The 26589-nt window shown below is 35.6% G+C and overlaps 2 protein-coding genes across 12 annotated transcripts in view; both read left to right on the forward strand.

Annotated features, from left to right (window-relative positions):
* The first annotated feature begins 15167 nt into the window (after positions 1-15167).
* Positions 15168-26589, forward strand: part of LOC129000065 (piezo-type mechanosensitive ion channel component) — a 213208-nt gene continuing 201786 nt past the window's right edge. For 10 of the 11 annotated variants that reach the window (XM_054426932.1, XM_054426925.1, XM_054426928.1 and 7 more), the window contains exon 1: positions 15168-15464. The gene's annotated coding sequence lies outside the window, so the exon portion shown is untranslated. The remainder of the gene's footprint in view (positions 15465-26589) is intronic. The other variant, XM_054426927.1, reaches the window with a different exon arrangement.
* LOC129000532 (uncharacterized protein K02A2.6-like) lies at positions 20770-22553 on the forward strand. The gene is made up of 2 exons (XM_054427494.1): positions 20770-21900; positions 22320-22553. The coding sequence occupies exons 1-2, from the start codon at positions 20770-20772 to the stop codon at positions 22551-22553; spliced, it is 1365 nt and encodes a 454-aa protein (XP_054283469.1).

Consider the following 26589-nt stretch of genomic DNA (forward strand, 5'->3'; position numbering starts at 1 on the left):
AAGTTACTCGTGTCAATCCACCAAATCCAAAAAGACTATTTAAATCGAATAACGATCGTTGCTCTAGTTTTTGAGGAGAAGGTCACGTAAAATGCCTTCTGGGCCTTGACAGACAAGACAGAAATTGAAATAAAGACTTATTTTGGCTTCTTTGTATGAAACATAAAAATGACCAAAAAATATATAATTTTGAGCAATGTTCATACTAAACTCTAATTTCATTAAAATAAATTCGTAAAACCAAAAGAACCATGAGGTAAAAATACCTTCCCTATCCCAAAATATCCAATTTTATTCTCTTACATTATTCTCCGTTATTTCACAACCAGCATTGACAACCAGAACCAATCATAAAATATGTTTATGTTATATTTTTTACGATTAATTATTTGTGTAAACAACTAGACTTTTTAGCCAATGTAAAACTCCGGATAGTGTCTACGACATAGGGATTATGCTATTTCGTATTACTAGGAGGTAATTGATAGTGAAAACATTATTAATTCATTAATCAACCTGTGGCAGGCTTTTTATCAACATTTAATTGCATTTTTACCACTAGTAATCAGAAAATAACCTCCTTCAGTGATATATTTTAAATTTCACGATCTGATTTGCTCTCGTACATGTGCCGTTAGCTATGAGTGTATGTGAAAATTGGGCAACCATATAAATCACTGTCTGAAAATAAATAAAATGCTTATGGGTTAAACTTTTGGAGCCCTTTATCAAAATATCCTTTTTAATTACCATTTGCGTTGCACTGAATCTTAAGCTTAAAAATTACACCTAAATCAGTTAAAGCCTAATGAATTGGAAATATAGATGACATTAAACAAGACAACGACATATCACATGCTTAATACTAGATATTAGAGGGTAGTTATTAAACGAAGAGCCATTGATTATTTTTATAAACCAATTACTAAAATCAACTACAACAATGAATATTGGCCGATACGTAGTGTAGCACGGGGGGTAGATTTCCGGGGGTAGAATTCCGGGGTCGGACATTTATGATTTGACCACTGGGGGTACATTTCTGGGGGTAGATTTCCGGGGGTAGATGTCCGGGGGTAGATGTCTGGGGGTAAATGTCCGGGGGTAGATGTCCGGGGGTAGATGTCTGGGGGTAGATGTCCGGGGGTAGATGTCCGGGGGTGGATGTCTGGGGGTAGATTTCCGGGGGTAAAGTTCCGGTGTCAGGTTTATTAGCATTTTGATTAATTACAACTGTTAAGTAAACCGTGAAATGCGAGTTGATTGAATATATAATAATTTATCCATCCTAAAAGTTCGCGGCCGGAAATCTACCCCCATACATGTGACGTCAAAGTGACGTAGGCGTTTTTTCATGGGGGTAAATATCCGGGGGTAGAAATCCGGCGACCCATTGCTTGGGCGGGTCGCCGGATTTATTAATTAATTGCGCCCACCCATCTCATTCCGAGTGCTTATTATAGAGCAGCGTTAGTGGAATATTGAACTTTGAACTCTCCACCCGCCGTTGCCGTAGCTGTCTTCGCTGGTTTTTGTTTTATTTTCTAGGGCAATTCCATTTACAATAATAACAATCAGTTAATATTATTAATAAGATCATATAAACATCAATACTGACTTAGAACAAAAGTATACAACAAACAACATTTCATCAACAATTGCATCAATACAATCAATCAACAATAACATCTATAATACTATGACATAACAATAACAATAACAATACAGAATAATTATAAATAACAATAACAATGCATAATGATTATGAATAAAAATAACAATGATAATAATATGTATATCTGAATCGTTTAGTGTAGGATGTCTGAGTTTTAAACTGTATTCTATTAATGCAAGTGTAAGTCTAAAGTATAACTGTATTTGGATGTATAAGTGTAATTGAGTGTGAATTATTTAATCGTGTAGGATTTTGTGTATAAGGGAGGCTAGACTGTCACTGTAGAGGTCAACATGGGTTGCGAATTCGTTTCTGTTGGAGTCGGATCATCGGACTATTACCCAGGTAGTTAGTCCTGTACTGCGTCCTGAAGAAAATATCTGCAAACCTGGGGCCCATTTCATAATGAACTACAAGTTACAAGTTACAACTTGTAACTTGTAATTTCCATTAGATTTGCATTGGGCGATCGGCTGATTTACTAATAATATTAGTTTGTACTTTATTATGAAATGGGCCCCTGGTACTGCCTGGAACTCTAAATAACAGCTTTTCCAACAGCTGAGTAGAGTCTATTTTACCATTGATCAGTTTTAACAAGAAAGCCAGATCTGCAACATCTCTTCTCTTGGCCAGAGTATGAAGGTTCAGCAGGGACTCAAGTTCTTCACCCGGGACGTCTCTATAGTTGTAGCGTAGCCACATCTAACTTCCATCATTCTTGCAAATCTTCTCTGAATTCGTTGTAACCGAGAAACGTAGATGTCATGGTAAGGTTTCCAAACCACCTGCGCATATTCCAAAATTGGGCGCAGGAGTGTCTTGTAAAGGGTAGTTAGAGTTTTTATTGAAACCCCATTTCTTGGCACTCTGAAGATGAGACAGAGGATTCCACAAGCTTTCCTGCAGATTTCATCTATGTGGTGTTCAGGCGTAAGGGAAAAATTCCAATAGACTCCGAGGTCTTTAATTACGTGGCACCGGCTCAGAGGAGTACCATCCAACCGATAATCCATATGTACAATAGTTTCACGTCTTGTAAAAGATATTACATTGCGTTTAGAGACATTGAGATACATCAAATTCTGCTTGCACCAAGACTCGATGCCAGCGAGAGTTTTCTGCCGAGATTCACCATCACTAACATTTCTGATCGTTTTAAATAATTTTTTATCATCGGCAAATAACAGGTATTCGGACTCAATTAATTACTTCCCCTATATAATTTATAAAAATGTTAAACAGACAAGGCCCCAAGAGAGATCCCTGGGGATTGGGGAACCCCTGACAAAATTTTTATGGGTAGAGACTCAGCATTTGCAAATCTGACTATCGAGTGTCTATTCCTCAGGTAATTGTCAATCCACAATAGAAGTTTACCAATAATACCATAGGCCTTCAGTTTAGCAGTAAGATGATCGTGTGGCTCACTTTATCGAAAGCCTTACTAAAGTCGAGAAACAAGGCATCAACTTGAGCTCTATTATCAAAGGATGAATATATGTACTGCTTAAAGGTTAGATTTGTTACTGTAGACCTTCCCATAGTAAACCCGTGTTGTTCTTTAACTATGAGACTTCCAAGCAGAGGTCTGAGTCTATCTAGGACCAAAGATTCAAAAGTTTTAGCAATGGGTGACTGGATGGTAGGTCTATAGTTACTGGCCTCAGACATGTCACCAGCTTTAAAGATCGGAACAATGTAGGATGTTTTCAAGGATGACGGAAAAATACCCTGGCTCAGGCTGTGATTGAATAGCTCAGAGATAATCCTACAAAGAGGCTGGTAAGGTTATTATACTGTATCACCAAACCAACTACTACTACCTACTATATTATCTCCCCAATGGATTTTATCTAAGTGATAATGCCGCAACCCCTAGGTCTAGCCTGAAGTAATGTGAAAAACAATCCCAGACTCGTGCCTAGCGTCCAAGAAAAAAACAAACAAAAACTATATTAAATACCCCGCTGCAGCAAACCTGCCGACTAAGCGAATTTCCATTTGTCTGAATTGATTTTCAGTTACATATATTTTAATAACATTAGGTTTAACGAGTACCTAGGTTTGCTGCTACAAGGAAACTAATAAAGTGTGTTTTTGAGTAAAATATTGATAGCTTCCCATGTAGCACAGATGGTTGGGCCAACGTTGGTAAATTGTGGAGCCACACAGTTGGCCAACGGTAGAAATGTCACCTCTTTAAACTGTTTTCCAGCCAACCATTGTCCAACCGTTTTATTTCACACAAAATAATAAAGATTTAGTACGAAAAGCATAATTATTAAAAAGATCATATAAACGAACGTTCTTTGGTGTGTTGAGTAAATTGATTAAATAGTTCATAAAAAAAAATTTTGAAAAAAAAAACTAGAACAAAATTTTTTTGGCCCAGACGGGTCTCGAACCCGGGTCCTTCGACTTATGAGCCTCTTACTTTACCACTGAGCTATCTGTGATTGCTGATATAGAGAGTTTTCAAGTGGTGAAAGAGTAGCCGACAGTTGCAATGGTCGCAATACTTCAAACATTTTTGATACTACACAGTATAATATGATTCTGTTAATCTGTTAAGGCATCATAAGTAGTTTTTTTTTTTGGAGTTAGAGAGGATACTGGTATTTGAATGATTAATTAATTACCGTTAGATTGTTAATGCTATTATAATTGCCTGTTATATGATTAATTACTCTTTCCCCTTAAATTATTGCAAATAAGTTAAAGAATATTAATTTAAAAAATATTTGCATTATTAAAAATATTAAAATTCATTGTTGTAGCGCCGGAACTGTAATATATAAAATATCTGGTTTTACAATACCTTTATCAGTTCCAAAAACTTTTGGAAACTTTTGGAACTGATAAAGGTATTGTAAAACCAGATATTTTATTATAATTATGTTGTGAAAGCTAGACCCAGAGAATGAAAGTCGTGTAAACTCAACTATGGACCATTGTTGGTCCAACAAAAGTATCTTTTGTTGGTCCAACGGAGTGAAAAACGGTTGGACAACGGTTGGCTTGATGTATGATACCCAGCAATGCATATTAATGTATTTCATTAACAATGAACTAATGTTGGTCCACAGTTGTAAATATTGGTTGGCCCAACTACGAGATATACAGTTGGACAACGGTTGGTTGGTTGTGGAAGCTCGAACCAACCATCGACCAACTGTCCCACAGTTGGCCAACGTTGGCCCAACCATCTGTGCTACATGGGTTAGTACAAAATAAATAAATTTGCCAAGTTTTATAAAAATATATCCTTAAACAAGCAAACTACACAACATTTGACATATTTGATGTACTATGACAAATGTTGTAATATTTGATACTCTGCTTTCCTTCTTTACTTTATGTATAATTTGTAAAATCATATGTTATTTATGTTTTTGTTAATTGACTGTTTTGTACACAATCCTCTAACATGTTAGTATCATTCCTAAGTAAATTAAAGCCTTGTTCTGATCAGGTAATCAATTTCATTTTTATTACAATTTAATTTACTTAGATCAAGAAGAATGGATCGTCTTCTATGTCCAAATATACTAAAGTTGAATCCAGAATCAAACAATTCATCTACAGTTTGGAATCACTGGCAACACAGATTCCAAAATTTTATTAGAAGTACAAATGCTAATGAGGAAGAGAAATTTCGTCTTCTTATCAATTACATATCACCTACCATATATGAATACGCGAAGTCAATGTCATTCTTACAATGAAGCTTTAACTGTCCTCAAAAATGTATTTGTTAAACCTGTAAACGAGGTTTTTGCTAGACATAAACTCTTTACTCGCCGTCAAGAAACAAATGAGACTGTTGACCGGTATTTAGAATCATTAAGACTACTTAGTCGCGACTGCCAATTCAAAGCAGTTACAGCGGAAAGCAATCGTGATGACTGTATTCGTGACTCATTTATTAGAGGTCCTCTAAGTCCTGTAATACGACAACGCCTACTCGAAAATGAAAATTTGACTTTGGCGGATGCTCATGCTCAAGCTCGTGCTTTGGAGATGGCTCAACTACATTCCTTGCAGTATAACACTCCTTGTGCAACAATAAATGCTGTTTCAAATGACTTATTGACTAAGGACTCTGCTACTGATTAAACCACTAGTATTAGTCACGACCCTGCTGTAGGAGCTGTGCGTTCCAAATGCTACTTTTGTGGTGGATTTAGACATCCTTGCATAAACTGTCCAGCAAAGGACCAAACTTGTAATAGTTGTGGAAAGACAGGCCATTTTCAGAAAGTTTGCCGGTCACAATCAAAGAAGACTACTTCTGCTATTCAAAATTCTGTGTGTGAAATTTCTTGTTCTATCTCACACCAGTCCAAAGTTAAGACCGTTGTCACTATTAACGGTTTCAAGGTTAAAGGTATGCCTGATTCTGGAAGTGACTTAAGCTTGATTGATGACAAAGTAGCCCGTCAAGTAAATTTGAAAATTCACAAGATGAATGAAGAGGTTGGATAAGCATCCAATAATCATAAGTAAAAATCACTGGCAATTGCAACGTAACTCTTGAGATGCTTGGTCATAAATACCCTCATACCAAACTTTCTGTTATGTCTAACCTCTGTTCAGAGATAATTGTAGGACGAGATTTACTGCAACTTCATTCATCAGTTCACTTTGAGTTTGGAGGGGATAAGGATCCTCTAGTTGTAAGTGCTCTTACTGCTGCAAACGTTGAACCTGCTAATCTATTTACCAACCTGACTTCTGATTGTAAAGCTATAGCTATCAAATCCATTCGCCATTCACTCAACGATTCTCAGTTCATTGAAGCAGAAGTGAATAAGCTGTTAAATGATGGAATCATTGAAAAGAGCAATTCACCATGGCGTGCCCAAGTGCTTGTTACTTCTTCACAAAATCACAAGAAAAGGATAGTCATAGATTATTCTAGAACAATAAACCGCTTCACAGAATTGGATGCCTACCCAATCCCTTCCATGAAATAATCTCTAAAGTTGCTCGTTATAAAGTCTTTAGTACGATAGATTTGAGAAGTGCCTATCATCAAGTCCCTATTCCTGAAAAAGACCGACTATAGGGCCTACACTGCTTTTGAGGCTGCTGGGGAACTCTACCAGTTTACCAGAATCCCTTTTGGTACAACAAACGGTGTTGCTGCTTTTCAAAGAACCTTGGATCACATTATAAGAAAAGAAAAATTGAAAGATACATTTGCTTACCTTGATGACATAACAATTTGTGGTCGCACTCAAACTGAACATGATGAAAATCTGAAAAATTTTATGCAAACAGCTTCTAAATACAACTTAACAATGAACCATGAGAAAAGCTCATTTTCTCAACGCAATATCACCCTACTTGGTCACTCCATCAGTGATGGTGTTATTAGACCTGATCCAAAGAGATTTCAGTCACCTTTAGAGTTTCCCCCACCCACTGATACTGCTTCTTTAAAGAGAGCCTTAGGCATGTTCTCTCACTACTCCAAGTTCATACCCTCTGCTTTTCCGAAAAGATTAAGCTCCTGAAACCAGGCTTTTTTCCGTTATCTGAAGAAGCACTTTCATCGTTCCAGAATCTCAAACATGATATAGAGAAAGCGTCTCTGGACTGCATAGATAATGAAGTTCCATTTTGCGTGGAGACAGATGCCTCAGATACTATACGATAGCCGCCACTCTTAGTCAACAAAATCGACCGGTAGCATTCTTCTCCCGAACTCTATCAGACTCAGAGAAACGCCATTCCTCTGTCGAAAAGGAGGCTTATGCCATAGTTGAGGCTGTGAGACATTGGAAACACTTCTTGTTAGGCAGACACTTTCGACTCATCACTGACCAACGATCGGTTGCATTCATGTTTGATTTAAAACATGGGAGTAAGAATGAGAAGATTACAAGGTGGAGACTAGATCTATCGTGCTATTCATATGACATAGTGTATCGTCCGGGAAAAGACGATCATGCTGCTGATGCTTTATCTAGAGTCAGTTCTGTATCATCTACTGTAACTTCCACTGATGCAAAACTTATCTCTCTCCATAAGTTACTATGTCACCCTGGAGTTTCAAGACTTAGCCACTGGATACGTACCAAGAATCTTCCTTACTCCGTAGAAGACGTGCGTCGAATAACATCTGCATGTCGTACCTGTGCTGAAGTAAAGCCAAACTTCCATAAACACCATGGCACTCTCATCAAAGCCTCAGCCCCTTTTGAGCGGCTTAATATTGATTTTAAAGGACCACTTCCATCTCGTTCTCAAAATAAGTATATGCTAACTGTGATAGATGAGTATTCACGTTTCCCGTTTGTTTTTCCTTGTCGTGATACTTCATCATCTTCAGTTATTTCATGTCTTCAACAACTGTTTGGTGTTTTCGGTGCTCCATCGTTCATTCATTCTGATAGAGGGTCTGGATTCATGTCACAAGAATTGAAGACGTGGCTCATGACCTTGGGCATTGCAACCAGCAGGACGACACCATACAATCCTAGAGGAAATGGACAAGTTGAACGCTATAATGGTACTATTTGGAAACTGTTCAACTAGCTCTCAAAGATCTTGGTTTACCCATTACTCGATGGGAAGAAGTCTTACCGAATGCTCTCCACTCTATTCAATCATTGTTGTGTACGGCTACAAATACCACCCCTCATGAAAGAATATTTGGTTTTTCAAGACGTTCTGCTAATGGCCTATCAACTCCATCTTGGCTTTTAACACCAGGCACCGTTCTTCTACGTAAATTCAACCGGACTTCAAAATTTGACCCTTTAGTAGAAGAAGTGACACTCTTAGAAGGAAATCCCGAATACGCCCATATCAGATATCCAGATGGAAGAGAAACTACTGTTTCAACACGCCATCTAGCTCCTTTCGGTGAGGTGAGTGAAGCTCATGAGCAAGACATTGAAAATAAAGACCTACTAAATGTGGACGAGATTGACGAAACTACTTCTGATGCTCCTATTTTACAAGATTCTGGCCCTACTGTCCAACTATCCGAATCCAATAGTAGAGATAATAGTTTAAAAAATACCAACGAGCCAATTAGAAGAAGCAATAGACCTCGGAAGCTTCCTGTCTATTTGAAAGACTACTTTCATTCCTAAGGAGGGAAGAATGTTGTAATATTTGATACTCTGCTTTCCTTCTTTACTTTATGTATAATTTGTAAAATCATATGTTCCCAGACAGCACACTTTATCCCAGGGACATCCCATAGTAGTCCCATATGTCCTGAGAATGTCTCGGGATATGTGCGCTATCCTCAGGATATCCCGCAAAATCCCGGGACGAGTACGAAATCCACAGGATATCCTACAATATACCGTAATGTCCCGGGATTTGTAAGTTAACCTCAGGATATCCTGTAAAGTCCCGGGATATGTACGAATGCCATAGGATATCCCAGAATGTCCCATGACATCCCGGGACATGTAAAAAATCCACTGGATATCCTGTAATGTCCCGGTAACAAACTGAAGAAAAAAAATACTACCACTGATGAAATGTACAGTATATCTAAATTTAAATGTTCAACAAGGCCAATATATAATAATTTGTTTTTTTCACTAGTGCTTTCAGAAACTTGGTCTCCATCTTCAGGCTGTGTTTACACTAGTACAGAAAGTAAATATTTACTTAATAAATTAATTTTAAACAAAGTTAAAACAGATGATTTAAAGGATATTGGAAAAATAAAAAATAATATTAGAAAAATTAATCTTTTGAATTTTGGATATGTTACAGTGTTGTTCTTGATGTAATTATTTTCAGTAATTCCGAATTTATAATTGGGCCGTCTTCATTATTTAACAATTAATTTTGGTCTGTTTTTTTTCTAAAAATAAGATTCCCACGCATTAAGATGTTGAGGTTTTATAATTTATTTTAAAAGTTTAAGGTTTCCCAGATTGAAAATATGTCTTGTTAATACTATGGCTAGCAAGAGTTGACTTTACTTTACTGACATATTACTACCACTGAGTTCAGGAAAGCTAGAGTTCTATCATAGTTGTGTGAAATGTGAATTTAATTCTAACTTTAAATTAATAAAACAACAAAAAACTAATTTTAATCATATAACAATCCATTATTACAGTGCTAATCTAATGGTGATTAAATCATCTATATTCAAATACCAGTATCCTCTCCAACTACCAGAAAAACAATTCAACTACTTGAGGCCTAAACAGATTAACAGAATCATATACAGTATAGCCTATACTGTAGTATCAAAAATATTTTAAGTATTGTGACCATTGCAACTGTCGGCTACTCTTTAACCACTTGAAAACACCCATAATCAACAAGCGCTAATAGCTCAGGAGGTAAGGTAAGAGGCTCACAAGGCGAAGGTACCAGGTTCAAAACCCGTCTGGGCCAAAAACTTTTTTCTCGTTTTTTTCTTCAAAATTTGTGTTTATTAACTATTTAATCAATTTACTAAACTTATAATTAAGCTTTTCATACTAAATCTATATTATTTTGTGTTTTTTATGTTCAGGCCCAGACCAAACTTTATCCCAGGGACATCCCATAGTAGTCCCATATGTCCTGAGAATGTCCTGAGGACTACCATGGGATGACCTCGGATGTCCCACGGATATGCGTGTGAGCTTATCCGTAGGACATCCCCGGGCGGGGACATTACGCATTCCTGTGGATATTCTGTGATATCCCAAGTTGACCATAGGACCACTATGGGATATCTTGCATATCCTGTCGCAATATCCGTGGGATGTCCTGAGGAGAAAGTGTGCTGTCTGGGTTATTTATGTTTTTGTTAATTGACTGTTTTGTACACAATCCTCTAACATGTTAGTATCATTCCTAAGTAAATTAAAGCCTGCTTGTTCTGATCAGGTAATCAATTTCATTTTTATTACAATTCTCCCTAAGAAACAAAACAAGCAATCTTCATTTACATTTTTTGACATGGAAAAATAATAACACTTTTTCTACTTAGATTAATAAAAAGCTGGTACTCCAGCCCCATCTTCGAACTCTCTAAGTGTCCTCCACTTCTTTCTTGTCCTCCTTAGACACATGCTGCTGGCCCTTAACGTCGCACAGATGGTTTTCACCCTTATCCAGTTTATCACTAAACTGTAAGGTTTCTTCCATTTTTCTGTGAGGCGTTCTGCCATTGCTCTGAGCAAGGTCTGAAATTCTTTGCCTAGCATTCCGTCCACAGACGTGACTAGTGGGGTGAAAGAAGCATTTCTTGTGTCTGTTACTGTTAAATATTTTCTCTTCTTCTCTCTTTCTGCATTCTCCAGAACTTTTTCGTATGGGAGGTTCAAGTACGATGGAGCATCAGTGTCAACGACACGTACATTGAATAATGCTTCCGTCTGAACCTCCCATACACCCACAAGCCAAGTCTGCTTTTAGTGCTGCAGCATCCAATGACCCTTGCTCAGAGATCATTTGTTCTCGAACACAGTTTCCCCATGCTAGCTCCATCAAGCTTCCAAGAGTATCCCTTACCTCATTATGTCTTCTTATTATCAACCCACCTGTGCGACAGTTAAGGGCATGTTCCATACTGAAGTTTTTGCCACAGCCATCACATGAAGAGGGGAGGTGTATTGGATTTTTGCCATATCTTAGTGCAAGAGCATCTCTGAACTCCAGTGGAGAAAGATCTAAATTAAGTTTTTTTAATGGAATACATGACAGCCATCCACTATGTTTCGCTTTAGTATTTGCTCCTCGCAAGATAGTTTTTTGTTGTTTTAGAGGAAGATTTTGAATTGTCGATTTCAAAATGTTTTCTTCTTCTAATCTTCTCTCCTCTTTCAAGTCCTTTTTTGAGATAACCAAATGTTCTTCATGTTCTTGCATGCTTATTTTCCTCTTAGTTTTTAGAGAGTCTATGATGAATTTACAACATTTATTTGAAGCTCGGAACAATGCTTTTCCCTGAGCGGTAGGATCAACTAAACCAATTCCTCCATTTTTTACTTGCAGATGTAATATTTTTTGTTCATCTTGGTTTAGATGACAGCCAAATAAAGCAGGAAATAGGTTTTGTTCTATTGAGTTTTTTATCAGATAAAAATTAATGTCTTCACTTTCAACAACTCTTTGAAAAAAATTCCATTCGGCTTGTATGGATTTTGTGGCAACAATATGTGCAGATTGTGGATATTTTTCAGCAACATTCGCCAGACTTACCAAATGACTATTCCACTTTTCTACCTTCTTTTTAATAAAGAAATCCTTTTCTGTTTTGTCACATCCAATAAATCCTCCTAAAAAACTACTCCCAGTAACAATCTGTAATCCTGATATGTTGGCTAGGTCTAATGTTGATGGTTCAGATCCTACAATCAAACGGGTTTTGTGAGCTTGTGGGTAGTATCCATATTTAGGCCCAATTTCTTGTAATTTCTCCCACCATTTCATCACATTATAAAGTTTTCCTTGACATGATGAGTCATCCGCATACCATACTTGGTTTGTATCTGGGATGGTTTTTAATTCATAAATTAACGGCAAAGTGGCTAATCCATACAATATCATAGATATAATGGGTCTCCCTGAGTAACGCCTTCCATGCTATACAGTTGTTTGTTACTTCCTGGCATAATTAGTGGAGCCTTACTCTGGTATGTGTTGAAAATGAATCGTGCAGCCCTTGGCCATTTAATTCTTGCCTGCCATAACGCATGAACTCTGTTTATCCTGTTGAAGGCATTGTCAGCATCAACCATTATCATGCAGCTGTCTTCTTCAGTTTGACGTTTGTCTTCATATTGGTCTCTCATGAAATGTATTGCACCTTCTATTCCTGCTTTTAATCCTACACAGAGTTGATCAGTGCCACATATGTCAATAACTTCATCACCAGTTGCAAGAATTATGCATTTTGCTAAGATACGTCGGAGAACTTCTCCTATACCCACCGGTCTAACACCAGGGCATTTGTCGATTGCAACCAACCGATTAGCCATAAGAGCTTGTATTTTTGACCAAGGTATGATTTCTTCGTTTAACTTCATTGCTAATTCAGCAATTGACGCTCTTAAGAAAGCACTTTTTCTACCATGCCTTAGTAAAAAATCTGTCCATTGTTCAGAAGAACTCCCGCCTGGCCCTCCACTCCCATGCAACTTTTTCTACATGTTCAGCTGTGATTTCAACTGACTCCAATCTAGGTATTTCTTTCATGTGGCTGGGTAGTTTTAGCAATTCCGGATGAGGCATTGTGCCATTTGGATGTTTTTCTTTCAATATATCAAATACAGTGCGTCTATCACCATCTATTATAGTATCAGGACTTAATATGCCTCCTTTATTGTCTTGATTAATAATCCGAGATGCTTCTTTTATTTTTCCTCTTTGAACCAATATATTGGATTTTGTTTTAATGAACTCTTCATTATCTTTGTATTCGGCTTTATTCTTTGATTTTAGGGACCTATTACAACGAATTGCTTCATCTATTAATTCATCATAACATCTATTATTCCACTTATCAAGTCTTCTTTCAATAATTTTCTAATATCTTTTGCCTGTCTTACCATCTTTTCTTTTTGTAATATCACAGCAATGAAACATATGAATCGCTCGGAACATTCTTGACCATTGGCTAAAAGTAAAATTTCTTCAGCTAACATTTTCACAAATCCGTCACCTATAGAGCCACATGGTAGGTCGTATTGAGGTGTATGATTTTTTCCCAACGAGACTTCCAATCTGAGGTAATTTGACGTTCTTCTATAGAATTGTTTATGTTGAAAGATTCTACTAAAATTTTACATTCACTCAAGTTATCCAACTGTAAAAGCTTTGGTTGATATAATGTTTCAGAATTTGTTAGAGGACAAGGTGTTTTAGGTGGAATTGGTTTGTTGATTAAACAGCTTCTCTTATTCTTTTTCATTTTAATTGCGTTATCATTGTGTGGATTGTCACTATTGTCAGTATTTGGTAAATAATCTTCAGCTCTACCAGTCCCTTTACAATTTTTACTATGAATTTTAAAGGCTCTTTTAGTGTATTTCTTTTCACAATTGGGACAAAAATCATATCTATCTATGTCAAACAGAGGCAAAGTATAAGGTTCGACAGATGATTGAGACATTTCTGACGTAGCATCTGTAAATTCCGGTGTCACATGCACTTCTGATAAAAGCACATCTTCTTCATGGCACTGTGACTCACTCAAAAAACTGCTGTCGTCACCTTGCCACTTAAAACAAGGTCTCATGTATCTCTCGTCTCTGCCCATCGTTGTCTTATATAAACCGCTGGATGTGCTTGGAGTGTCAGGTCTTGCCCCTCTAACTGTTGAACAATCAGAATTAGGGTCTTACCATGGTCCGGGATTTGATTCAACATCCCCACAAAGAGGAGTATTAAAGTTATTTGCAAATGTGTAATTAACATTTCTGTTTAACATAGGCAGTGTTTCTCCCTAAGAATAACCTGGGAATTTTAAATTTACAATTTTTTTAAATTTTCTCCGTTACTAATAATCGAACAAAAATACTTTTATATACTAAATTATTTGTTTTTTTAAGCTCTTTAAAAAGGTTTAAAGAGAAATCGGGAAATTTTATGTTTTGAGGGTCAAAAGTGAGAAAATCCAATTTTTACCCCATAAAACCCCCCGTAAAGCCCCGTTCCCATGGTCCGATCGTGCTGGTTCGCGAACTCATTCAAGTTTATCCCGCTTTTACACTTTTAAACCAAATTTCATCAAAATCGGACAAAAATAACTCAAGTTATCGCGTTCATGGACGTATATATATATATATATATATATGTGTCCGAAACATGTCACTTCTTTTTATAAAATATAATATTCAGGGTTCTCAGTTGTACTTATTTACTTAAATATTTAATATATATATATATATATATATACATATATAAAAATTTGAACGAATGGTGTTTTTGGCCTCTGGGGACATCAAAATGAAAAAGTAAATCGGTCCCGGGTCTAGGTCTTACCGTGCCACCTACGGTAATAGCTACTTCCCTATAGGCGAAATTCGCTAAAATCTAAGAAAGGTGATTTTCATAAATTTTAGAATACATTTACCGGTTTAGGATATTTTTCGGCGATTACTACCGAATGACCGGGGTAAACCCGGGGATTTCATTACGTGTATGCGAGTAAAATCGGGAATTAGGTCTGGCAACGAGTGGCAACACTGGTCCCTGGTCGCTGTCTGGCTGGCTGTCAGTGTCAGTGTCAGCTCCAGCTGGCAGCTCGCTCTCAGCTGTAGTCAGCTGTTGTTTCGTCTTGTGCTCGTCCTTCACTCACTCTTTCTTCAGTCCAGTCAGCAGAGTCAGAGTCAGTCAGTCGAGTCGACTCAGTCCAGTCGTCTCTCGTGCTCTTCTCTCCTCTCCTTATTATTACCTTATTACCTTATTACCAAAGCTGCGTTGTTGACCAGCATAGCTGGATAAACTGCGTCAATTTTTTTTTTTTTTTTTTCGGCATACACTGCCGATTGTCGGTTTGTGTTTGTTTTGGTAGAGCCACGAGAATGGTAGAACTGTCAATCGTTGTCGTTGTGTAATGTGTTTTTATAGTGCACTCCTTGTGTTAAATTACCTCGTTATTAACTGAATATCTAATTTTGTTCATAATGTACTTTGCTGCACGTTGATACAGTGAATTTCAAATTTTAGTTGTTATGTTTGAGTGTAGTGTTACAAACTCTAACCTTTACCAGCGATGATTTGGAAAAAGGTTAGGCTTGTGTTTACATTATGTGCACGTTTTTGGATTTGAAATAGTCAGAGCGGTACATACTTTTGCAAACAGGTTAGTTAAGTAGCCTACTCAGAGTTTTTTAGAATAAGCTCATTATTTGTTGGATTTGAATTCTTTTCATAGTTTAAATCATATATTTAGACTAAGTTCAGTTTTCTCTAACTTAGGCCAGTCTATGATTAAGCATAGGCAAGCATAAACCCCAAATGAAAATCGCATAGTACAGTAACTTTAAGTTTTATAAGTTACTAAATTACGAATGTTGTTAAGAAATATATCTAGGCTAGGCCTATTAGGTACCCGTACAAAAAGCGTACACACTATGTTCAAAATCTTTCTATAGATTCTATCAAAGAATGCAGCAGCTTTAAAGTGACTTAGTTTTATTTTTTGAGAATTATTTTTGGTATTGGCTGCACTTTACTTGACGTCCTACACTAATTCGATTGTTTTTTCCGATTCGATATTTTCATTCGATTGTTTCATTCGATATATCGTTTGGTTAGTTAGGTTAGGTTAACCTTACCTAACTAACCAAACGATATATCGAATGAAGCAATCGATATATCGATCGATATTTTCATTCGAATGAGTGTAGGACGTCAAGTAAAGTGCAGCCTTGGTATTTACTCCGTATAGGTGCCTCCAAACAAATTTTTAATTTTGATATCTTACTTTATAGTTTTTTATCTCCTGAATCCAAATATAGGCTACCATTATTTTTCACCGCTGATGAATATTTCTCAAGATATCGCCGTAAAAACATACAACATTACAATAAACAAGGTAGGATGGATAACATTTCAAGTGATTCTGTAGTCAATAATGTTTTCTATATAGGAATTTCGTCACATTATGGAGATATAGATGGACTGGTAGACTAATTACATGTAGTTTTTATTTAGGCATGTCAGGGTCGTGCTGCATGTGAATTGGTGACTGCATTACCTTAGCCTTTTAAGTGTTTTGAAGTTAGGTTGGATTAGGAAGGTAAAGTTTAGGTTATAGTGTATCAAGTTATTTTATGTTGCCTGCAGACTGTTTTTGTAAAATTAAAATCCTGAGAAAAATACTTTAAATATTATTTTTTCCAAAATGCTTGCATTTTTGAAATAGTAATTTGAAGTGTTTTTTCTGGATTTTAATTTTACAAAAACAGTCTGCAGGCGACATAAACTAACAACTTGATACATTGTACCCTAAACTTTAACTTAACCTAATCTAACCTACCTTCAAGGACTTAATGCAGTCACCAATCCACATAAAGCACGACCTATCATCCTGACATGCCTTTTCTGACATCAAAAGGAGTTTGCTTACATTCTAGAGGTTTGGTTAGGTTAGGTTATGTTAGAATAGCACCATTTTATTATGTAATTTCCAAACGGCGGAATATAAATCAATAAATCATTAACTTAATAAGGATAAAATACTGGTAACAACAATACATTAACTTATTGGTCTTAGAAAGTGAAAAGTGTAACGTAATCAGGTGATTTTCATACAGTAGAGCCCCTCATATCCGGCCTTGGTTTTACCGGTCCTCTGTTTATCCGGCCCCTTCCAGGAAGCCAATAAGAAAATGTGTTTCTCACATCTTACAGAGGTTTATATGCAAGCACTTTGCGTTTACTAAAGTCATAAAATGAATTGTTCTCACTATTTATCTGTTTGTTTATAATTTATTTTCTGTGTCACTATACTCAGTTGAGCTAGTAGGACTAACCTCTGAACAGTTGGTTGATTATTTTCCAAAGTGGGGTTACAGTACAGTACTGTACCGGTACATTAATTTTTGTATTTCACAAAGTGGATAAGAAAGTTGAGTAACTTATAAATGCATGTACCATTTAAGTCCTAATGATCTTCCAAGTCGGTCCAATTCATTGTCATTTTACCTCCATTATTGTTTAATATTTTTTGTAGGCCTACCTGGAATCATAGTATTTGTATACTATCATTACTTAACGACTTTAGCTTACAAATAATTTGTTTTTCTTTTTAAGTTATAAACATGTTTATTCTTCTAAAAATAATCCCAGAACAGACTTGAATGATACTTTTGACTGCATATATTGATTAAATAATATTATTAGATCAATGGTCATTTTCATAGTAGGTTGGTTTATCCGGCCAAATCGTTATCCGGCCAGGGGCTTGGTCCCGTGGTGGCTGGATATGAGGGGTTCTACTGTATTGCAGAATCAGAGTTAGCTAACTAAAGTTGTCACTTCCATTTGCTTGACTATGATTGAAAACAATCAGCTGTTGGCTTACTTAACCCATAGTTCATTCCACTTGTACTGTAAATGTCATCCATCCTACCTTGTTTATTGTATGTTGTATATTATTATGGCGATACCTTGAGAAATATTCATCAGCTGTGAAAAATAATGTTATATTTGGATTCAGGAGGTAAAAAACTATATAAAGTAAGATATCAAAATTAAAAATTCGTTTGGAGGCACCTATACGGAATAATTACCTTATTTTTTTAGGTGTAGGTTAGCTAACTTATTCTATAATAATTCATCAAATACCGTAGGGCCTACTGGTACTTACTACACAGCAAAAGTTTGGCCTACCTTGTGTTAATAACTTGCATTAACTTAGACTAGGCCCTACCATGTTTTTAGCCAGTTTAACTTATGTGTTGAACATCCTTACACTAACTTACTGAAAGAGAATGTCCATCTGCTTGTCAAAATAGAACTTCACTTTAAAAGTTTAAAGAGATATTGCACTCAGCAAGCCCTACACCTCGATATGCCAGGAGATAATTTAAAAGAGTTAATCCCCAAAGTGCCATATCTTAAGGCTTTTTAACACCCTAATAAAAGAGGAAATGAAAGGTGCAAGAAAAAAAGTGCAGAAAATGACCACAATATCTTTAAAACGGCCTGTTAAAAAGGCCACTTTACTCGCTGGAAGAGCTGAGTGAAGAGCCCCTAAGTTAGAAGTTATGTGAGAGACCCCCCCAAAATTCATATTTCGTCACAGCCTAGTTAGCCTACCGTAGTTTCTTTTGTACAATGTATACCGTAAGTAGGCCTAATATGTATATTATAGTGTTTTAATGTTGTATTCAGCGAAATCTATTCCACATAAGACATAGGTAAGACATTTATTCGTCTTTTACATGTGTCATAGGTAGGGCCAACAATACAAGTCAATAATTGTTTGTATATAGGCCTACATCTTGTATTCAGTCTTTGGTAAAGAAATATCATCATCTAGCCTATATTATATTAATGGGCAAGCATGTTTCTTTAAAACCTTTATTTTAAGCTCGTGTGCATCGCAGGGAAACTCTACGCATACTGTTCAAAAGATATTGCAGAATCTCTTTAAAAATTAAAATAGGCGCAAATATAAGCACAAAAAATGAATTTGAAATTTAAAAAAGATTTACATGGGGTTTATGGGTTGCCATGCTGAGGTGACAAAATAACAACGATATATAAACAGAAAATCAAAACAAATAGAAGAAATTACAATCACATTTTTTATTTACAGCGTGGGGTGAAAATAGCCTGTACCTTTGGCTTGCAATAGACATTCCATCCCCATGTTAAAGTTGTCGCCAGTTTTAGGCCTAATCAAGTTTGTCGTAGTTAATGTGGGCCACCAACAGATTGCGTTGATCTAAATGACTAATTTCTCTCGAATACGTCACAGTGATTTTTACCAAGTCAAACTTATAGAATGACTTATTAAAAGCTAGGCCTAAGTTATAGGCTATAGCAACTAACTGTTATGACCTATCAACTTTGTCAGCAACAAAAAAATAAGATATAGGCCTAATATAATTTTAGAGACGCTTACTGTGACTGGTTCACACAACTACATGTTTTTAATAAAAAAAATGTTTGACAACTGGTCCATATAGGTGGAATATCTAACTTACTTCAATAGCCTATCCAATATTCAATGCCCGGGTAAATTACATATAATTGGTCGAGTTTTTGACCACTAAGTATATATAAATAAACAAGGAATTAAGTTAAGTTAATGAGAGAAAATTTTGTAATGCACGTTTTTATGTCCCTGGCCTTTTACTTCGTAGAAAGGTACCGGTACTGAATATGTAGTTTATTATTATGTGTTTTAATACTTTTTGGGACGGGGGCCACATGGTAGGCCTACACGATTATTTGGCTTTAAATAGGTTCTAGGTATTTTTTTTCGTATTTTTAAAGTCTCAAAACTCACGACCGTCACGTGTCCCTAGGGTACATTTTGCAACTTTCATGCTGTTTTTAGAATAATTATTCATGCCGAAATACATAATGTCATATTTTTATTACCGGGTACATCAATAGTTAAGAAAAAGGAGCATATGATAATTTTGTTTTCATTGTAAACTGACTACCTACCATGACCCTAAGGGTCGTGACGTCAAATCGGGGGACACACCTAAATCCCTCGATTTGAAGTCACGACCCTTAGGGAAAAATTTGCAGCTTTGGAGTACGACAGTGGCAAGCCTGGCGTCGATAGAGTCAGTTGGTTTTAGAGACTAGTTCGGGGTGTACGTCAGGATTGTAGTGCCGGTCGTTTCGAGTTGAAAGGAGAAATTACAAGATTAATAAAGGCTAGTTTGTGTTTTTTGTAATTTTGGTGTGTCCATGTGGTGATGTGAACATTATCACCTGATAATATTTATTATTTGATTTGTTTTTAAATATTGTAGGCCTATTTGTTCTTAACTAAAAAATGGTTGTAATTTTGAATGAATAAAAGCCATACTTTTGGTTTACTAAGCCTTTCTTACAACAATTTTATTCATTCATTGATAAACTCAGTTAGTGCTACATTACAATGGAGAAATTCCTTAGACCAGACAAATTGCAAATTGACCCGGAATCTCCAAGTGCCTCAGAGGAATGGACGCACTGGTTACAAACATTCGAAGACTTTCTAACCATGACAGAATTCGTTGAAGACAAGGACAAACTGAAACTACTAACTAATCGATTATCTTTTACTACTTATAGATTTATCAAGGAATCTGAAACTTACCAAGACGCTTTGAGAGTTCTTAACTCAATTTACATCAAACAAAAGAATGAAATATTCTCAAGATATTTATTAATGACTAGAAAACAGCAACAAGGTGAGACTATTGACAAATATGTGTCGGAACTGAAACTTTTGAGCCAAGATTGCGTTTTTGAAGCTGTTAATGCGATTCAATACAGGGATCACTACATTCGTGATGCTTTTATCAAGATGCATAAAATCTGATAGGCTTAGGATCTGATCTGGCTTAGCCTCGTCATACATACGGCAGAGACTATTTGAAAATAAAACTTTAGACCTAGCTGAAGCAGTGGAACAGTCTAGAGCTCTTGAAATGGCTCAAGCTCAAGTCGAGAGCCATCCAAAATCTATGTACGGAATGCAAACTTGTGCAACAAATGAATTGGCAAAGCAAGCTTGTCAGTACGAATTCCCACTACAACAAAAGGAAGAAGCGACTGTTTCCGCTGTTAAAAATGTTGATGGCAAGTGTTATTTTTGTGGGCATGACAGACACTCTAGAGATCGCTGTCCAGCCAAAGAAGCAACTTGTGGGAAATGTAACAAGACAGGGCATTATGCGAGAGTCTGTAAAAGTAATCCAACTCAACATTTTAAAGTAAAACAGAAGACGTCTAGTACATCAGCTGCACAAATAGCAACAACACATAATACATTTGTATTGAAGGACTCTACAGTTGAAGCTAAAGTGAATGGCCTGAAAGCAAATTGCTTAATAGACACCGGGAGTACATCAAGCTTTGTAAACTTGAAGTTTGTTCAGTTAAACAAAATTAAAATGTATAATGAAAGTGGACAAGTATCACTAGCTGCTTCTAATATGAAATCAAACGTCCACGGGTTTGTTAAAATCGACCTAAATCTTTTGAATCACAATTACAACAATTTGAAGTTGACTGTTTTTGAAGATCTTTGTACTGACGTGCTTATCAGACATGCTATCATGAAACTCCACTCAAACATACAGGTTTGGTTTGGAGGTAAGAAACCTCCTCTGTTGGTGTGCTCCTGTGCCATAGTTGAACCACCCAAACTATTCTGCAATTTAACTCCAGATTGTAAGCCAATAGCCACAAAATCACGACGTTACTCAGATGAAGATATGCAATTTATAAAACAAGAAATGGAAAGACTACAGACTGAGGAGATCATTGAACCTAGTTCGTCACCTTGGTGTGCACAAGTGTTGGTTGTTACAAACGACAAAGGGAAGAAGCGACTGTGTGTGGACTATTCACAAACGATAAACAAATTTACTCTGTTAGACGCCTATCCCTTACCAAACATAGATGATCTAGTATCCACTGTAGCGACGAACAAGGTTTTTAGTGCCATTAATCTAAAACAAGCATACTATCAAATACCAATTTCTGACGAAGAGAAGAAGTACACTGCTTTTGAGGCTGCTGGTCGTCTTTTTCAATTCAGAAGAATCCCGTTTGGCGTAACCAACAGGGTGGCATGTTTTCAAAAGACCATGGACCAAATCATTAGAAAAAAAAAAAACTGAATGGAGTGAATGCCTATCTGGATGATTTGACCGTATGTGGAAAGGATCAAAAGGATCATGATGAGAATCTAATAACATTTATAGATGATGTAACTAAGTATGGACTTGTAATCAACAACGAAAAGAGCAAGTTCAACCAGACTTCAATAACCTTGTTGGGACATTTAGTTTCCCATAACTCTATTCGACCCGATCCAGATCGGCTAGAATCTCTACTGTCACTTCCTGTGCCCAAAGACCAAGTTTCACTAAAGCGAGTCCTAGGATTTTTCGCTCACTATTCAAAATGGATATATCGGTTTTCTGATAAAATAAGAAACCTGACACAAGTCAATTCTTTTCCTTTGTCACAGGAAGCGGTTGCAGATTTTGAAGCCCTCAAACTTGACATTGCAAACTCAGTAATTACTCCTAGGAATGGGCAAGAGCCACTGGTAGTGGAGACTGACGCATCTGACATAGCCGTGGCAGCAACTTTGAGTCAAGATAATCGGCCAATTGCTTTTTTCTCATGGACTCTAAACAAATCTGAGAAGCTGTATTCAGCTGTTGAAAAAGAAGCCGTTGCCATTGTCGAAGCCCTTTGAAAACGGAAATCATTTCTTATCGGAAGAGACTTCAGATTATACACGGATCATATACGACCTTGTTTTAGTGTTACCTATAAGCGAACAAAATATAAGTTTTGCCAATTTAAACCTGAGCTTCTATAAGTTACTAGCAAGACACATTCTTTACATCATTATTATGGCATGTAATAATAGGCTAATACTCGATTTTGAAGTTAACATTGAAGCGTTACATTGAAAAAAGACAATAAGTTAACAAAATTAATAAAATCGATTTCTTAGTGACTATTAGCGATTTCTCTATAGGGAAGTAGCTATTACTGTAGGTCTCATGGTAAGACCTAGGCCCGGGACCGATTTACATCATTTTGATGTCCCCAGAGGCCAAAAACACTCTTTCGCTCAAATTTATATATATCTATTATATTATTAAAGTGATACAATAAAATTTTATGTAAACGGTTAAGGCCATTTACCAAATAACAATATAGGCATATGGCACATCAAAATGAAGCTTAGAGTGTGTAGATTTGCCGTAAAGTATTGATATGGACGAATTTCCTAAGTGCTCTGCCCCACAGGCTGATTTCCAAAGGGCTACGCCTGGCATGCTTCCAAAGTTTAAATGATTTAATTTAATTTAGTTGATAAAACAGCTGGTTAGTGCAATGAACTGGTGTTTGTTTATTTACAAAAAAAAATGTTTGTGACGCTTTATAGATTGAAGAGGGTTATGTTTGGTATTCAAGAAAGAAGGTTGTATAATACGTTTTGTAAAGTATTTCTCCAAGATTAATTTGTAATTTATACAGGGTTAGGCAAAAGTCTGGAACCCCACAGTTAATGAGTAGTATATATTGTACTAAAGTTTTCATATTCTCTTGGATCTATTAACATTAAAAGATGAGGTTTGAAAGTAAGTAGGTTTACACTTTTAAATCAGTTTATATTTTTAAACTAAGTCATAGAGTTGCTGTATTTTAAAACACACATCAGCACCACTTTAATAGCTCTCTAGGTCACATTTTCTTCCCGTTGCAAAGCACGGGTATAGCAGCTTGTATATATATAAAATTTAAAAAAATAGTTCATTTAAAATCCCATGTTATTCTTATGGAAAATATTGTAAAATGTTTTAGTTGGCTTGTTTTTTGATACATTTTGATCAAACTTGGCAGATTTATTTATTCTATACTAAGCTATTAATATTTTAATAAAAAATACACTTTATTAGTTTCCCTTTAGCAGCAAACCTAGGTACTCGTTTAACATAAATGTGAATTTAATAGATTAATTGAAAATCAATCCAGGCAAATGGAAATTTGCTTATTTGTCAGGTTTGCTGCAGCGGGGGTATTAACTCATTATTCTACATTGTCGTAGTCTTCACTGACGTCTTGAGTTTGTATTTTTCTATTTAAACAGGTATTATATCCACAATGACAAAATACTGTCCAAGGTAAGCCTGAGCTCACGCAACTACATATTTTTCAATTCTGTTCACTGGTGTATATCAAACGCAACAAAACAAAACTTGATAGGAATAAACCAGGTTAGGTTCATATCTGAGTTTACCCTTAGCTTACTGAAGTTTTCTTCACCAAAATGAATAACACAGCTCATTTAGATCTTGAGATATAGATCTTTAATAAAAGACAGTGATTAAAAATTGAAAACCTAATGTTAGTTAGAGGTCTACAACTCACCTTAAGCTCTACATATTTAAATGAAAATTGTCTCAAATTAAAGTTCTAAGTTGGCCTAGTGTTTTAGACCCGAACAAATAATATAGTACACATAGCAGCTGATAAATATGTCTTTAAATACAGAAGAAAGTTTAAAAAAAACAACTTTTAATTTACGTTTAAGCTTATAACTCGCCCCAAACACGTCAGATTGCAATAAATAATAGCTGAAAAGAACCGCATTAACTCACTGAGTAATCCCATACCACAACATACAATATCACTTAAAAATAACTTGAGACACAATCACTAAAGATAAATTGTAAAAAAATCTAATTTTTATTGTTTGGGGTCCACAACTCATGTTCAACTCAGCCGATTTTAATAGTCAATGGCTTGGATTAAAGCCAATAACTCACTGAGTATTCATAGTATATAACATTTCATATAACGCAATTATAACCTGAGATAATATATTTAATTAAAGACAAATCTTGGAAAAACTAAAATGTTATTTGGTTAAAGTTCTATAAATCCCTTCAAACCCGATAGATTTGAATGACCAATGCCTCAAATGAAAGCCAGTAGTTTGCTGAGTATTTTATAAAAAAAAACATAACATCGCATAATCAGTTCTCGAGTAACAATCTTTTTTTCAAAGAAAATTATACAACCATTAAAATCTTTGTTGGTTGAAGTCTTGTAATTCACCTCCGACTCGTTCGATTTCAGTGATCTACATGTCAAATGGATGCCAATTGTTTACTGAGTGTTTTTATTGCAATACATACAACCTCTAATAATAGTAACTCATTGGTTTGGTCAAAATTTAAACTTATCTTTTTGAAAAAAATATTGCTTCTTTGGAGTGAAGATGAAATGATCGGCCTTAAAGTCCTTAAATATAATCAGTTGATAGTTAACATTAAATTTGGTAATTTTACAAACATTTTAAAACCAAAAACAGCCAAAGAGAAGTGGCGGATGGTCTCAGGAAAGATTTTACAATTTTATTGAACATATAAAATATCCTTATTTTTCATTGAAAATCAATAAAAAAATTATTTTCTAACGCTTTGTTCTGGCGTTATCCTTGATCCAACAAAACATCCCATAGATGTATTCGATTCCAAATTTAAAGCTCTTCAAACTTTATAATATATATTACAGTCATATTTTGAGTAATTAAGGCGCAAAATTGAAATAAAAATAAATATGACATCATTTTTTTATAAATTATAAACTTTTTAAAGTAATACTGACCTTAAAACAAATTATATATATTTAATATACGGTATTTCTGAGCAGGGAATTCAACAATAATAATTTTAAAATAACATGCATTGTTCCATCTTAAATAGTTTTTTATTACATTGGTTTAAGTAAAAGCTTACACTGTAATTTACGTTTCCCGCCATTTTCCAAGATGGCGGCTGTTGCCCAAGGGTACCAAAAAAGTACCCGGTGGTTTTAGGGTCTACATACCCTAGATATCACATATCAACAATAAAAAAAACTTAAAAGGACAAAACCAGGTTCGGGTCAAATCTGCCGGACTATTATTTCGTCACCAGCATGGCAACCCATGAGACCCATGTTATTATTTTTTTAAATTTTAAATTAATTTTTTGTGCTTATTTTTGAGCGATTTTAATTTATAAAAGGATTCTGCACATCTACCTAGGAAAATATCTTGCTAACATTAGGCATAGATCCCTGCGATGCACATGAGCTGAGAAAAAAGGTTTTCAAGAAACATGCTTTCCTATTAAGTTAATAGATTGGTTAAAAAGTTATTTGACATAAATCAGTTGGCTAGATAAGTAAATTTACATCAGCGCAATCTGTCGGTGGCTCGATTTAACTACAGGACATCCAATTTGATTCAAACACTGGTGTCAACATTTACATATAGGGATGGAATGTCTAGTTCTATCACTAATCAAAGGTACAACTTGTGGTTTTCTCCTCTGTTTCAATAATAGCAGAGGTGCAGGACAACAACCTTCTTGTTTTTATGTAAAAATGTAAATGTTACGTGAAAGTTAAACTGTAAAACCATTATCTGGTCACTTAATTGTAACCATGCATGAAACGCAGTTCAAATAAGTTTTAATTAATTGATCCTAGTTCCTAAAGTATGTGTAAGTCAATAATTTTTAAGTTTGATACCATCAATCACCCATTAAAAGATGAAAGTAAAAGATGAAACTCGGTACCTAATAAATTAATAAGGTAGGCTTAATAGGATGCTAAATGTAGACTCCTAGTAGTGTTGTATACCCAAACCAAAGACAATTATAGAAGAAAAAGTAGTAGCTACTTCTGGACAGAAAAAGTAGTTGGGGGTGATTGAAAATTATAATTAC

The sequence above is a fragment of the Macrosteles quadrilineatus genome, unplaced genomic scaffold (genome assembly GCF_028750875.1).
Source record: "Macrosteles quadrilineatus isolate MER2022 unplaced genomic scaffold, UCM_ALF_1.0 Scaffold_8__2_contigs__length_117827958, whole genome shotgun sequence".
NCBI classification, from domain to species: domain Eukaryota; kingdom Metazoa; phylum Arthropoda; class Insecta; order Hemiptera; family Cicadellidae; genus Macrosteles; species Macrosteles quadrilineatus.

Coding starts and splice junctions, on each gene's coding strand:
- LOC129000532 (XM_054427494.1), top strand. CDS start 20,770: ATGGCTCAAGCTCAAGTCGAGAGCCATCCAAAATCTATGTACGGAATG. Junction 21,901..22,319: donor TCAGAAGAATCCCGTTTGGC/GTAACCAACAGG, acceptor CCTTTGTCACAG/GAAGCGGTTGCAGATTTTGA.